This window comes from Zootoca vivipara, chromosome 10 (genome assembly GCF_965207765.1).
Source record: "Zootoca vivipara chromosome 10, rZooViv2.hap1.1, whole genome shotgun sequence".
Classification (NCBI taxonomy): Eukaryota; Metazoa; Chordata; class Lepidosauria; order Squamata; family Lacertidae; genus Zootoca; species Zootoca vivipara.
The window spans coordinates 34,601,916-34,617,203 of NC_142593.1; the positions used below are offsets into that span (position 1 = coordinate 34,601,916).

General features: G+C 43.0%; 1 protein-coding gene across 1 annotated transcript; it reads left to right on the plus strand.

The window, feature by feature from the left end:
- The first annotated feature begins 1,385 nt into the window (after positions 1 to 1,385).
- LOC118076877 (proteinase-activated receptor 1-like) lies at positions 1,386 to 4,761 on the plus strand. The gene is made up of 2 exons (XM_035100033.3): positions 1,386 to 1,834; positions 3,488 to 4,761. The coding sequence occupies exons 1-2, from the start codon at positions 1,735 to 1,737 to the stop codon at positions 4,609 to 4,611; spliced, it is 1,224 nt and encodes a 407-aa protein (XP_034955924.1). The 5' UTR covers positions 1,386 to 1,734; the 3' UTR covers positions 4,612 to 4,761.
- Positions 4,762 to 15,288: the final 10,527 nt, after the last annotated feature.

Sequence of the window (15,288 nt, forward strand, 5' to 3'; positions counted from 1 at the left end):
TAGGTTTTATCCAACAAAATTCTGCTCAGCGTAGATCCATTGAAATTAATGGACCCAACTTAGACTTGTCCATTAACTTCAATGGGTCTACTCTGAGTAGGATGAACATTGGGGGAGCAGACCTACAGAGGACTAAGCAGGGAGGAGCTGCTTTGCACCATCTTTGCCCGGTCTGTTCCCCCAGCCATCAAGAGTGTGTGTGTGTGTGTGTGTGTGTGTGTGTGTCTGCCTGCCTGCCTGCCTGCCTGCCTGCATCAGTTCATTGGGAGACACGATATCATACACCTGCACAATTGCAATAATAGTGGTTGTTCAAAGTTATCATGCTTCCAAAATGCTCATAAATGCATGATGACATCACATAGTCCCAACACACAGACATAGTTGTATTTATTGATTTGGGGTTTTCTTTTCCCCACAGGCCTCCCTAAACGCAATACATAAATTCAAAGATTTCTGTGCTTAAAATACTGCAGATTTGCGTGTTTCTTTTCATAAATTTTGTACTTCACCAATAGGAAATGCTCAAGCAGTGATACTGATGTGGTGTCAGGGACTGGACATCGGAGGAGGAATGGTGAACCTTCCCGAGAAGAGGAGGACAGTATAGATTTACAACAGTGGTTTGCAGAGGGTCACAGATCAGAGATAGAAGAGGGGGAAAGCTGGAAAATAATGGGAGAAGCAGAGCAGGAACAGCTGGCTGACATGTTATCACTAGAGAGCATTCTAGACCCCCCTTCTCCCAGGACCCGACGAGCAATGAAAGTAGGAGAGCGGAGAGCTAAGAGGCAATTGGCCCTAAGCAGCCACTGTAAGGGGTGTGTGCTGTTGATGACTGAGAAGGGAAGGGGGGAGGAGATTACTCGGAGTAATGCCATTAACCCAAGAGGCAACATTTCTGAGTCTCTCTGTGAACATTGACTAATATGCATTGGTATGAACTTATTGTATATCTATTGCTTGCAGTCTGCCGTGAGAGGGAGGGATCAGATTCCCTGACATGTGGATAGAATGTCCCTATATTCATCTGAGGAATGGTGAAGGGTAAGCTAAAGGTGTGCTACATAAAAGGTAATCTTAATATTTTCCCCTGAGCAGGGCAATATTTGCCACAGAGGAATGTGTGAGTGTGTGTTGAACTAGCCTACAGCACAAAGGTAACATTTACCATTGTTGATCCACTCACTTTTTAACCTCTCCCCCTCTGGCCATGTGGCCCTCCGAAAAAGGGCGGAAAGCCCTTGGGTGGGGGGGGGGAAGGTTTCCCAACCCGGATTTCATCTAATATTCATTCGGGCCTAATGTTGATTAATGGTAAAGCACTTTATCCACTGAGTTTTGCTTTTTAATGTATTCTCACCCTTATTTTTTTCTGGAAACAGATGAACTGAAAACCACAACAAATGCCTTTTAATCTATCAACGCAACATAATGGGCTTTCCAGGAATGCTTTTAGGAAGAGTCTTTTAGAAAAGTACAGAAGACTTGTCTGAGAGTGCTTTGGGGAGTAGCCAGAAAGAAGAGATCAAGAACGCTCTGCTCCCTATAGGATGAAGTGGTGTTATGGCAGTGTGGGTTGGCTCAGCTTCTTCTACGGATAAACTAACATTAAAGCCCAAAATAGGCAAGGAGATGAGAAGTGGATTTAGATCTCAGGGAGGAAACAAAGAAAGCTTTTTTTTTCAGGCAGATCCCTTCAGTTTCTTCTTAGAGACCTAGTGGAACCAAAAGATGAGGTTCGCCGCTGGAGGAGAAATGGACCCCTCTCTGAAGATCCTGTTTCCTCTGTTTAGTATGGTCTTCACCTTATTTAGCACAACAAGAGCAAAAAGTAAGTACAACCCAACACAATTTCTCCACAGTTCAATATTTATAGTTAAAGCAAGGCATACGCAATGTGCAATTGTTTCAGGAAAATTTCACTCTCTCTGATCTTTCCAAATGATTGTGCTATGGAAGAAAAACCATGCTGAAGCAGCAAGAGTAAAGGAGGAGGGAGAGTATCCTTGTACTAGGGAAAAATGTACTTCTCAGTGGTAATATTTATCAGTCACTAGCACATAAAAAAATATCTAAGTGACTGCAACATTTTAAGAGCATAAGGTATAACGTAAGATCAGAAGAACAATGAATAAAGCATTTTGTAGGGGTTTTTTGCTCTAAAATTCCTACCCTATTTAGGGTGAACTCAGACTGTCTCTTCTTGCACAATCTGCCTCTGATATTTCGGCAAGGAGGTGATGTTGATGTTGTTGTTGTTGTTTAGTCGTTTAGTCGTGTCTGACTCTTTGTGACCCCATGGACCATAGTATGCCAGGCACTCCTGTCTTCCACTGCCTCCCGCAGTTTGGTCAAACTCATGTTCGTAGCTTCGAGAACACTGTCCAACCATCTCGTCCTCTGTCGTCCCCTTCTCCTAGTGCCCTCCATCTTTCCCAACATCAGGGTCTTTTCCAGGGAGTCTTCTCTTCTCATGAGGTGGCCAAAGTATTGGAGCCTCAGTTTCAGGATCTGTCCTTCCAGTGAGCACTCAGGGCTGATTTCCTTCAGAATGGATAGGTTTGATCTTCTTGCAGTCCATGGGACTCTCAAGAGTCTCCTCCAGCACCATAATTCAAAAGCATCAATTCTTCGGTGATGTACTTCACAGAAAATCAAGGATTTCTTTACTGCATAAGATCTTGTACTTCGCTAAAAAATAAACTTGTCTCTGTTAGATTGGGCAAAAAAGCTGGCCATAGTTCACTCCTCACAAGTTAGAGATCCAAGCACCCTTAAGATGCTACAGTTCCTATGATTCTTTGATGGAAGTTGTGTGCTTTAAATGTATGCGTGTGTACACAGGCAATGTCAGAATATGACTATGCCTACATTAGCAGCATGAAACACAGCGACTTGTCCCTGTCTCCCTTAGTTTCAAGTCACATTCTTAGATTGCTGCACACACCAGAGAAGGGGCAGGAGTGTCTTCACCTGGTGTCTATTACCACACTATTTCACCACACTGAACTCGCGTTCACTGAAGCTGTCAGCTGCATGTGTGCTGTCATCTGTACATGCACAGTGGCTGTCACCCTAGCTTAATATTTGTTTCCATTTTCAAGCTGATGGAAGCTGGCTAGAGGGAAAGCACATCAAACAGGAATACTTCTTGAGAAGCTGCAAGTTGCAGGTGGATTGTGGCTAATGTCATGTGTATTTGGTTTCAAATACCAGCAGTATTGCTGGTAGACAACAATGGTCTAAAGGTTACTTTGCACATTTTCAGGATGGGGGGGGGGGGAATAGCTGAAGTTTCTCATTAGCAATAGGAAATATGTAAATTTCATCTACAACAATAATTTTTAAAACCCCAAATGTGTAATTCTATAATTTAATCTGAATTCATATTCTCATAAGTAAACTAACATGGTTGCATTGATGTTTGTAACATTAGCTATATAGGTATTCATAGATTTGATTTATATATTGCTTCATCTTTCAGATTCATCCTTGGGCATCCAGCCTTTTTTTCGTAGTTTCCCTGTGATGGAAGAAAATGATAATAATATGGAAATAATTACTAACAATACTTCGAACAACTCCAATCAATCCATAAAGCAAGTGGTTACCACAAAACAAGCTGAAAAATACTTGACTGGTCCATGGCTGACGCGCTTTGTTCCTTCAGTCCACACTGCTGTGGTTATTTTGAGCCTTCCTTTAAACATTATGGCAATTATCATGTTTGTGGTCAAAATAGGGCTTAAGAAGCCAGCAGTGGTGTACATGCTCAACCTGGCTTCTGCAGATGTCCTCTTCGTGAGTGTGCTTCCTTTTAAGATTGCCTACAACTTTTCTGGAAACAACTGGATGTTTGGGCCTGAGATGTGTCGATTTGTCACTGCTGCCTACTACTGCAACATGTACTGCTCCGTCCTGCTGATGATGGTGATAAGCATTGACCGTTTCCTGGCCGTGGTGTACCCAATGCAGTCTCTGTCCTGGCGCACAGCAAGACGGGCCTCGATGGTCTGCTTTCTCATCTGGCTTCTGGCTATAGCTGGGGTGATACCTCTGCTTGTCAATGAGCAAACAAAGAGATTATCCCGGTTAAATATTACAACCTGTCATGATGCAGTAGATATCTCTGCCATTATGGATATATTTCGGCATTACTTTTCTGCATTATCTATTTTGTTCTTTCTTATACCGTTATTAATCTCTGTCACCTGTTATGTGTGCATTATAAGGAAACTTTCTTCGTCCAATGTTGCTGCAGAGCCTAGTAAACGGAGACGTGCCGTTCTCCTGTCTGTAGCTGTCTTGTCTTCTTTTATTATTTGTTTTGGCCCTACAAATGTCCTATTATTAGTGCACAGCTTGCGCATCTCACCTGATCAACCCCTTGAAAGCTTGTATTTTGCCTACATCTTAGCGGTCTGCATTGGTACCATAAACTGCTGCATTGATCCCTTAATTTATTATTATGCCTCTTCAAAGTGTCAAAAGCAGGTGTGGGATCTCCTGTGCTATAAGAAGCAGTCTGGTCTTGAACAAAGCAGTCAGACAACAAGCAGTAATGCCACTAACCTTTTTAGTGGCCTGAAAAAATTGTCTCAAGCATAGAATTTTACAGTGTGTGGTACAGTATTCATAAATATAGATGTTGCATGCCAAAGATGTGAATATTTGTTTACAGTTCACATCTTTAATATCCATGCCATTCTTTCTCTAAAATATTTATGCTGTTTCTTATATTAAACGCTATATAAAATCAAAGAATCAGAGAATTTTAGAGTTCCCTTGATCAGGACACTATACTTCTGTTGATACAGCCTAGAATAGCACTTTGTTGCTGCATCATGCAAAATATTTCAAATTGGATTTATTTATTTTTGGCCGCTGTTAACATTAACATCTGAACTGATGTTTGTCCAGAGATCTGGTTTGTTCCAGTGAGGGATGTATATATAATTTGGGGGGGGGGTCTGACAAGAGCCTTCTGAAACAGGAATGTGATTTCACCCTTTTGGAAAAGAACGCATTGGTACATTCACTCAAACTAGATAAGATTGTAGCTTTTCCAATAGAGAAGACACAGGAGGCAGAGTTTAGGTGTACTTTATAAGCGGTCATACTCCATGATTCAGTGTAACCAAACAAATTAGAAGTGATAAACATTCAGAGTTGCCTAATGTAAACACACTATTGAATCAAATAGGTTTTTTGTGTGAGGGTGGGGGAGTTGCCTCAGAATTTGAATTACACTTGGCTGCAGATTGTGTATGTATGTGCATACAGACTATGGGTTACAGCCAGTGCTTTTTTTCCTGGGGGGACGCAGGGCTACGCATACCCCCTAAACATTTTGTGAATCTAAGTTTGGCATCATTGAGGGGCAGTATTTCAATATGTGTAGGAAAATGAGAGTACCCTTAAACATTTAAAAAACAACAACAACACCACTGGTTACAGCAAACCAAATTCTACTCAGAGTAGACCAATTGAAATTAATGAACCTAAGGTAAACATGTACTTTAACAACACTGTGTCTACTCTGAGTAAGACTAACACTGGATGCAGCCTTAGACATTCGGACATTATGATACTAGACAAGGGAGCCGTGCAGACTGTGCAAGGGTTGGGCCTGTGCTAAGTACAAAGTGCAGTATTGGAGGTAAAACAGCAGGAGGTGGCAAGGGTGCTCATCCTGATGCACACAAAGATCTCTTCCTGCTGCCCTCTCTCTCAAAAAAAACACCCCTTTCTGATATCTCTATGCAGCTGGGCTTCCTCCAACTGCAGGAGCCTCCTGGAGAAGTTTGAAAAGGCTGGGGGGACTGACTTGTTTCTCCTCTCCCCTTTCAGCAACATGATCAGATCTCCAGGTGCTTTATGTTGAATCTGAATGTCAGTGGGAGAAGGATGGGAGCAGGGGAAACCATGTATGAAATCACCTTGAGCAACTTAGAAAAAAGGGGGAAACAGAAATAAAATAAATAAACAATAATGGATAGACAAAGTTCCTGTTCGTTCATTCGTGGATGATGTCTTTCCTAGGGATCTGAAGAACACTCCAAAGAGGACATTATTACCATCCGGATGGGCTGCAGTTCAGTGGCAGAGCACATGTGTTTTTTTCAGGAGGCCCCGGGTTCAGTTTCCACCATCTCCAGGTTTTGTTGGGAAAGGCTGTGTCCTGAAACCTGAACAGCCACTGCTGGTCAACATACACATCACATCACTGGTCTGATCCATCGGTTTTTCTTATGCTTTTGTTTTCATGAGCCTGCACTTGCCTAAGCTCCTTTTCCACCCCACTAATCTATTATCAGGGGTCAGCAAACTTTTTCAGCAGGGGGTCGGTCCACTCTCCCTCATACCTTGTGGGGGGCCAGACTATATTTTGGGGAAAAACATATGAACAAATTCCTATGCCCCGCAAATAACCCAGAGATGTATTTTAAATAAAAGGACACATTCTACTCATGTAAAAACACCAGACAGACCCCACAAATAACCCAGAGATGTATTTTAAATAAAAAGACACATTCTACTCATGTAAAAATATGCTGATTCCCGGACCGTCCGCGGGCCGGATTTAGAAGGCAATTGGGCCGCTTCCGGCTCCTGGGCCTTAGTTTGGGGACCCCTGCTATTATGATAGGGCAATAGAGTCATTGCTGCTGGTCACTGCAGTCTTATCAGGATTTTCAATTTCTCTAAGACTGGAATTACAGCCACAAGCCCAAAAGGAAGGTGTATAGGTCTGAAGCTTCTCATATATAGCAGCATAATTCAGCTTCATATTATTGTTAGGATCATAGAATTGTAGAGTTGTAAGGGTCTCCGAGGGTCATCTAGTCCAGCCCCCTGCAGTGCAGAAATCTCAAATAGATTTGCTGTTGTTTATTAATTTGCTGTTTGTTTGTCAAAATGGCTTCTAAGCAGTTTAAAGCCATAAAATAAATAAGCAGTTATAATGCACAACAAATCCACTGGGACATTAAAACATTCTTAATTAAAATACACAATAAAATAAGAAATTAAAAAGCATAATAACTGAAACATTTAAAAACAGTTAAAACAGAGAGAATGACCCCCAAGGGGTACTTGCTCTCCCTTCTGCTTAGCAATAATGGTAGTTAGAATTGAGTGTAAAGGCAGGGAAAGGACTCTCAGTGGGTGTTTACTTTTTATTATTTTCTCTCATTTTCCTCACAGCAATTCAGTGAGGTAGGTTAGGCTGAGAGATGGCGGCTTGCTCAGGCCAGTGGGCAGCATATCTGTGGAAGAAACTGAATAAAGCAGGTAGAGGGGTGAGTGGACTGCAATTTGCCACAGGCCAAGGAGAAGGCCTCATTCTGAAGAAGGATTTGAATCTGGCTGGTTTACATTTTATCCATTAGTAAAGGCTTGTTTGACAACAACATGAAATGGAGTCTTTAGTGTCATCGCCCCAGTCCCGTGGAACACCCTGTCAATAGAGCAGGCACCCCCAAACTCAGCCCTCCAGATGTTTTGGGACTACAACTCCCATCACCTCTAGCTAACAGGACCAGTGGTCAGGGGTGATGGGAATTGTAGTCCCAAAACATCTGGAGGGCCAAGTCTGGGGATGCCTGCAATAGAGATTCAGCAGGTACCTTCTGCACTGACTTTTAAAGAGCTGCTGAAAACCTTTCTACTACTAATAATAATACTTTTATTATTTGTACCCCACCCATCTGATTGGATTGCCCCAGCATATATATAAAGATTCCGCCAGGCCTAGGTGGTACATCCTCCACAATGGTATGTTTGTTTGTTTGTTTGTTTGTTTGTTTAAACCCACTGGTTTAGTGCATTGGTCTTCAGCTGTTGAGTATGGACCCACTGCTGGGCCGCACCTTGACTTAAGGTGGGACACCAGAGCAGCACAACCACCCTATAAATATATGATAAAAATGTGTGGGCTCAAGTCTTAGCACGAATGAATGGCTTAGCACGAATGAATGGATTGGCAGACTGAAGATCACGGCTGCTGCAGCAGGACCCCAGGAGCAACTCTCAGCTGTGATCCTCAGTCTGCGAACCCACACATTTGCTAGCTCACGTTAAGCCATGGTTTGGCCTAGCATTACATGTGAACTGGGCCTAAATGGTTAAAAGTTTATCACAAACTGTGAACCAGACATATGAGATTAAATGACAACAGTTCCAGTTAGCTGGTAACTAGGGTGAAATGGTAGGATACTGCCAAAGAAAACTAGATAGTAAGAAGGCTGGAGGACCCACGGGAGAAGTATGGAATAACTTCAGACAAAACTGAAATAGTGATAATGGCTATACTCGGGTTTCTCTTCAGATCGTTGTTGTTGTTGTTGTTGTTGTTGTTGTTGTTGTTGTTGTTTAGTCGTTTAGTCGTGTCCGACTCTTCATGACCCCATGGACCATAGCACGCCAGGCACTCCTGTCCTCCACTGCTTCCCGCAGTTTGGTCAAACTCATGTTTGTAGCTTCAAGAACACTGTCCAACCATCTCGTCCTCTGTTGTCCCCTTCTCCTTGTGCCCTCAATCTTTCCCAACATCAGGGTCTTTTCCAGGGAGTCTTCTCTTCTCATGAGGTGGCCAAAGTATTGGAGCCTTAGCTTCACGATCTGTCCTTCCAGTGAGCACTCAGGGCTGATTTCCTTCAGAATGGATAGGTTTGATCTTCTAGCAGTCCATGGGACTCTCAAGAGTCTCCTCCAGCACCAAAATTCAAAAGCATCAGCCTTCTTTATGGTCCAGCTCTCTCGTATAAATCTTTTAACTTTTATAAAGATTTCTGTGGAGAGGAACAGTTATGAGTTTACAGCTAATTCTTTGAGGCCCCACACTACTTCCTTGGTGTTAAAAACAGATTTGTATGCTTACTAACTTCCAAATAGTGATAAAGGCTGTTGTATGATAAGGGAAAAAAGCCTCCAGGCACAACTGCAGTGTACATTTTGCAAGTGGCTACATGGATATTCAAAGACCACAGTTTCCCCATTTTGTCTCAGCTAAACTAACCAGTCTATCTGGAACTCGCCCACCAAGAGCATTCTTTTAAGCTCCTCGAAATGTCATACTGTATTATCTTAAAGATGTGAAAGAATGTTCTATCTCATAACTGGTATGTGTCCAAACACTGAGTAAGATAAAACATTGCCAGAAGGAAACTTTTCCCAGAATTCTTTGTTTATTTCTAGGATGGTGGCCTTGATGGATGAACATTCAGTGGCTGTCAACAAGAACCAGATCTAAGGAGTGATATCAACTTGGAGTGTTTTCTCCTGCAGAAATTCCCTCTCCAGATATAGCTGTATTAGTCAGCAATTTCCTGGCATCACATGGAATTTGGGAGAATGATGTAAAGAGCATAAAAAGATTGTATAGCTTATTTCAGAGGTGGACAGATTCGTATGATGCAGTTGTTGTTTTTTAACTGCAAACCTGAGACCTACAAACTGGAGATTGGTGCAAAAGGCATACGTATAGAATTGAAGCTCGAAGCTACCAACGTGAGTCTGATCAAACTGCAGGAGGCAGTGGAAGACAGAAGTGCCTGGCATGCTCTGGTCCATAGGTCACGAAGAGTCGGACACGACTAAACAACAACAACAACAGAATTGAAGAATTCAGACCCTAGGAATTTGTTTTGCGTGTCAGAACTGAATGGAGCTCACAGGCCTTTCATAAAACAATCCATTCCTGATTACCTCAATCTTTCTTCATATTAGCAGTATAAATTAGGGCTGAGAGGGGCTGAAAATAGTTTTGTTGCTACTATTGTTAAAACAGTTGAAAGTATAATAACAGTAATAATAATCTTGCTGATTTAGTACAAATCACCCAGAGCTATGTCAGGAGATCCAGATCTACATTCAGCCTCATTATTGGTTTATTTGATACATAACTGTAGAAAATGTGATGTCCAATTATTGATGTTTCTGTAGGTGTGGTTGGAAAATGGATTCCTTTTATTTCACATTTACCACAGATTAGCTCTCTTAAAATAGATGAAAGCCATGATTAAGGCCATTGGGCACCTCCCATTCATTTAAGCAGGAACTGGAACTGGAAAAGCAAATATTTCTAAAACCACAGTCCTATACAGTATTATACTCAGAAGTAATCCCCATTTAACTTAATGGTGCCACCTTCTGATTAGGTATACATGGGATTGCACAGTCAATGTGTTATGGAGCCAGAACTTGGAGAAATATGCTGCTGTTTGGGGAAGGTAGACTCAGTAGGATAAAGTGGGGAGCCTGTGGCTCTCCAAATGTTGTTGGAATACAACTTCACCCATTCCCAGCCATTGTGGTGAACTAGCCTGACTTCGTATAAGGCAGCTCTTATGCCCTTCCAGTGATGAATGATTGCTGCCAGCTGATCTTCTTTAGGGAAGTTTGTTTGGCCTCAGCCTGAGAACTAAATATCTTCTGTAAGCCACCTCTGGAGGACTTTAGCACTGAAAGGTAGTGTATAAATAGTTCAAACAAACAATAAACCTGCTACAGAACTTTTGCAGGAATCAGGGGAAGAAAAAAATCTATTTAAATAGATTATATTGCATAGGTTCTAGAGCTACTATAGTCTGTTCCTCACCTGTCCTTCATTTCAGGGAAGAATGCAGGCCCTAATGAATGTTTTGCCTTGAAAAGTCTCCCCAGGAGGGTGAAGTTTGGTAGGAGACAGGTGGGAAGAAGGGGAACCCTTCTCCTGCCATTTGTTTACCTCCTGAATCATCACACCTATGTGTTACTTTTATCCCCTGTGGCACTCCATCTTGATGAGTAAGCATGGAGTATTGCCAGAGACAAAAACCAGTTGGGGTATGGCAGGAAGTTTCAGGTGAGGTATTGAGTTCTCCTGCCAACCTAGCAGTTCCAAAGCACGTTAAAGTGCAAGTAGATAAATAGGGACTGCTACAGCAGGAAGGTAAACGGCGTTTCCGTGTGCTGCTCTGGTTCGCCAGAAGCTGCTTAGTCATGCCGGCCACATGACCTGGAAGCTGTACGCCGGCTCCCTCAGCCAATAATGCGAGATGAGTGCGCAACCCCAGAGTCGGTCACGACTGGACCTAATGGTCAGGGGCCCCTTTACCTTTATCCCTCCTGATGTTTCCTGAGGCCACTTTGCAATTGAAAAGGAGCCCTTTGGTTTCCTTATAGGAGGCTGAAGTATAAAGTATAGCTTGCTCCTAGGACAGCCCATCTAAGTGAATATACTTAGATGAGTTAATAAGCCAGGAATGCAGTTTTATTGCCAAGGGTAATCATTTACCCTTTAGTGTAAACAACAGGCTTTAATTGTGCAAAAAGGAAAAAAAGAACGGATCAGGCGGGAAAGTAGTCAAACATGAGCAGTTTAAGAAAGCTGTTTTATGTTTTCAGCATAATAGAGTAGCTTAAGGAATAAAATATAGAAAGTGGGAAAGCATATTATTGTGTAACTTTTAGATTATGACCCTTGATATTCAAACAAAGCAAGGAATGTTGTGTTAATTCATTGTAAACAGACAAGATGAATAATGCAGACAGCTTTTGCCTATTAAGGCTTTGAATAGATAGGATGTTGATATTAGTCATTCTGTTGATATTAGTCATTCTGAACCTTGATTAAGGAGATAAGTTGCAATTAAATACAGATGTGAACTTCAGAGGAAATTATGTCCCTGAATTTATGGCCTGCCTTTTCTGCTAAGTATCTAAACAGCAATTAAAGAGTCAGATCTTGTATCTGTGTTTGGTTACTGGTATTTGAGTTAACAGGAGGTCACCAGCTTCAGCCTGTCTAAATTAGATATATGTTAAATCCATGATGAGAGACTCCCATGTAGTTGAGCAATCCTAACAAGGGGAAGAGTGATTGAAGTGGGGACAATCTGCTACTTCCAAAGTCAGGGGAGATAACAGTTTCCCCTTCTTTTTCCCAGCATTTGTTGCAAAAAAAAAGTATTGTCGTATGACGTGCTCCTGTTCAGGTTTCCCGCAATGCCCTCATTCCAGGATATTCCATTCCCCCAGTTTCATATTCCATTCAAGAGTCAGTATTCTATGCCCACTGAACACACTCAGAATGCATATACAGTAGACATTTACAGTGGTACCTCGGTTTCCGACCGCCTCAGGGAGCGACCGCTTCAGTTTCCGACCATCGTGGACCCGGAAGTGTTTACATCCGGGTTCCGCGGCGCTAGGATGCGCAGAAGCATGCCTTGGGGAGCGACTAACTCGGGGAGTGACCGGCTCCCCGGAACCAATTGTGGTTACAAACCGAGGTACCACTGTAAAGCACTTTCCAGTTCAAGAACCCTGGAAACTGTAGTTTACTACTTACAGAACTACAATTTGCAGTGCCCTTAACAAGCTACAGATCTCCACATTAGAGAGGCTGTGCTTTAATGTATGGTGTGTTTGCGACCTCAATCTTTATTGATTTTAGGAACAGACCCTGAACAAGACATTTCCCCCTGAAGAGTTATGTGTGCATGCCTCCACAATCCTTGCTGTTTCCTCAAGCCTGCTGATAAATCCATTTCATACATGTTGTTGTTTAGTCGTTTAGTCGTGTCCGACTCTTTGTGACCCCATGGACCATAGCACGCCAGGCACTCCTGTCTTGCACTGCCTCCTGCAGTTTGGTCAAACTCATGTTCGTAGCTTCGAGAACATACATACATACATGGTGCAATTTTGGCCACATAGAATCATAGAGTTGGAAGAGACCAGAAGGGCCATCCAGTCCAACCCCCTGCCAAGCAGGAAACACCATCAAAGCATTCTTGACATATGCCTGTGAAGCCTCTGCTTAAAGACCTCCAAAGAAGGAGACTCCACCACACTCCTTGGTAGCAAATTCCACTGCTGAACAGTTCTTACTGTCAGGAAGTTCTTCCTAATGTTTAGGTGGAATCTCCTTTCTTGTAGTTTGAATCCATTGCTCCATGTCCGCTTCTCTGGAGTAGCAGAAAACTACCTTTCTCCGTCCTCTATGTGACATCCTTTTATATATTAGAACATGGCTATCACATCACCCCTTAACCTTCTCTTCTCCAGGCTAAACATACCCAGCTCCCTAAGCCGTTCCGCTCTTAAAATGGGGCATGTGCCAGCAGTGAGGGCTCTGCGTGTCATGTCTGACACGCGTGTCGTAGGTTCGCCATCACTGCCCTAAGTCGTTCCTCATAAGACATCGTTTCCAGGCCTTTGACCATTTTGGTTGCCCTCTTCTGGACACGTTCCAGCTTGTCAGTATCCTTCTTGAACTGTGGTGCCCAGAACTGGACACAATACTCCAGGTGAGGTCTGACCAGAGCAGAATACAGTGGTACTATTACTTCCCTTGATCTAGATGCTATACTCCTATTGATGCAGCCCAGAATTGCATTGGCTTTTTTAGCTGCTGCATCACACTGCTGACTCTTGTCAAGTTTGTGGTCTACCAAGACTCCTAGATCTTTTTCACATGTACTGCTCTCAAGCAGGTGTCTCCCATCCTGTATTTGTGCCTTTCTCTTTTTTTGCCCAAGTGTAGTACTTTACATTTCTCCTTGTTAAAATTCATCTTGTTTGCTTTGGCCCAGTTGTCTAATCTGCTAAGGTCATTTTGAAGTGTGATCCTGTCCTCTGGGGTATTAGCCACCCCTCCCAATTTGGTGTCATCTGCAAACTTGATCAGGATGCCCTCAAGCCCACCATCCAAGTCATTGATAAAGATGTTGAATAAGACTGGGCCCAAGACAGAACCCTGTGGCACATAAGGATCCACACCTGGAGAATGAGTTCTGGATTTCAGCTAGACAGTAATGTCTTCTTTCAGCATACTCCATTCCATTCCCCACCAATCCTGCCCCCCCATTTCCCACCTTTTGACTAGCCAGTCAGCATTCAATGACCCTAAGCATCCTCAGTCATCAGTTAATTGCAAGGGCTCTTCCTCGGTTAGGCTTTGGGCTTCTTGAGTACTTCTGCAAACTTTGGAGTCACTCTGAGCCTCCTGGTAGTTCTCTCTTGCACATGGATTATGTTACTTTGGTTACATAAGTCTCTAATCAGAGAATGAGGCCACTATTTACATAGGAGAAATTATACATTAGAGTTCTGCTCCATAAAACAAAGAAGAAAAGCAAACATGGGTGTGGTTGTGATGAATGCAGACTTGTTGTGTAGCTGAATTAGATCTACTGGATCTTCGTATCTCCTTAACTCCACATTTTTCATGGCAAAAATATGATACCCCCGATTCCATTTGGGGATCAGTTAACTCTGGGTCAGAATTGTTTTATGTGCTAATACCCAAAACATGCAATAAGAGTACCCAGTTTGTTGTTTCGTTTCTCTCCTTTGGAATCAGCTTCTTTCTGAATGCCGGTGTTTTGCTTCGGGCTAAATTAATCATCACATTGCTACTGTGAGTCTACTCTTTTGAAATGTTTATTTGGGCCACTGTCGAAATGTTACAAAACTTTCATTCTTATAAAACACTGGTAACATTTGACAACACTTGCACTGAGTCTAGGATAAGATCCTGAAATGGGTGGCTCTCATTATGCAGCTGGCAGAGCTGTGGCTATTGGGGGGGGGGGGCTAGCTGGGGTTTTTTGCCCTGGTGAAGCCTCCAGGGGGGTGCCATTGAGGCTGCTAGCCCCCCCCCTCTCTCTCTCTGTGTGTGTGTGTGTATGCAAAAGAGTGCGGAGGTGTATGCAAAACTGGGTCTTTGACCCAGGTGAAATAAAGCCTAGTTTTGCCTCACAAGTTCCCTTCCTTTCTTCAACCATTACTAGGACATTTTAAGTATGGGGGGGGGGAGAAAGGTGGGCGGATAGATGGGCAGGACATGCAGCAACAAAGCTTTGCTGATGAAGAATAGGGGCTTTCCCAGCTTGAAAGAGTAGAGGGGATTTGAGCTTGCAGCTTCCTATTCTCACTGCTTCTTCAAAATACTTGCCCGGTTCTGAGCTGCACCTCCAGCAAATCTAGCTACTGGCCAAGAGAAGAAAAGGCTCAAGGGAAGGGATGATTCAGTTACTATGAGTCTGCTTGCCATATTTAAAAACAGGGATGGGGAACCTAGTCTTGCAGATGCTGGGTGGGTGTAGGCTTCGAAAAGGAAGACTAGAGCTGTACCCTTGAAATCATGATACCCCAAGACGGCTCTTCATTCACTAACTGGCTAAGGATGCAACCCTAACCCCACTTACCTGGGAATATGCCCCCCTAACCTCAGTGGGACTTCCTTCTGAGTCAGGGGTGCCAACTTCAATAAAACATAGGAGGCAGGTAAGCCCC

Excerpts from the sequence above, each read along its gene's own strand:
- LOC118076877 (XM_035100033.3), top strand. The coding sequence starts at position 1,735 with ATGAGGTTCGCCGCTGGAGGAGAAATGGACCCCTCTCTGAAGATCCTG. Across the intron at positions 1,835-3,487 it reads TAGCACAACAAGAGCAAAAA|ATTCATCCTTGGGCATCCAG; the intron begins GTAAGTACAACC and ends TTCATCTTTCAG.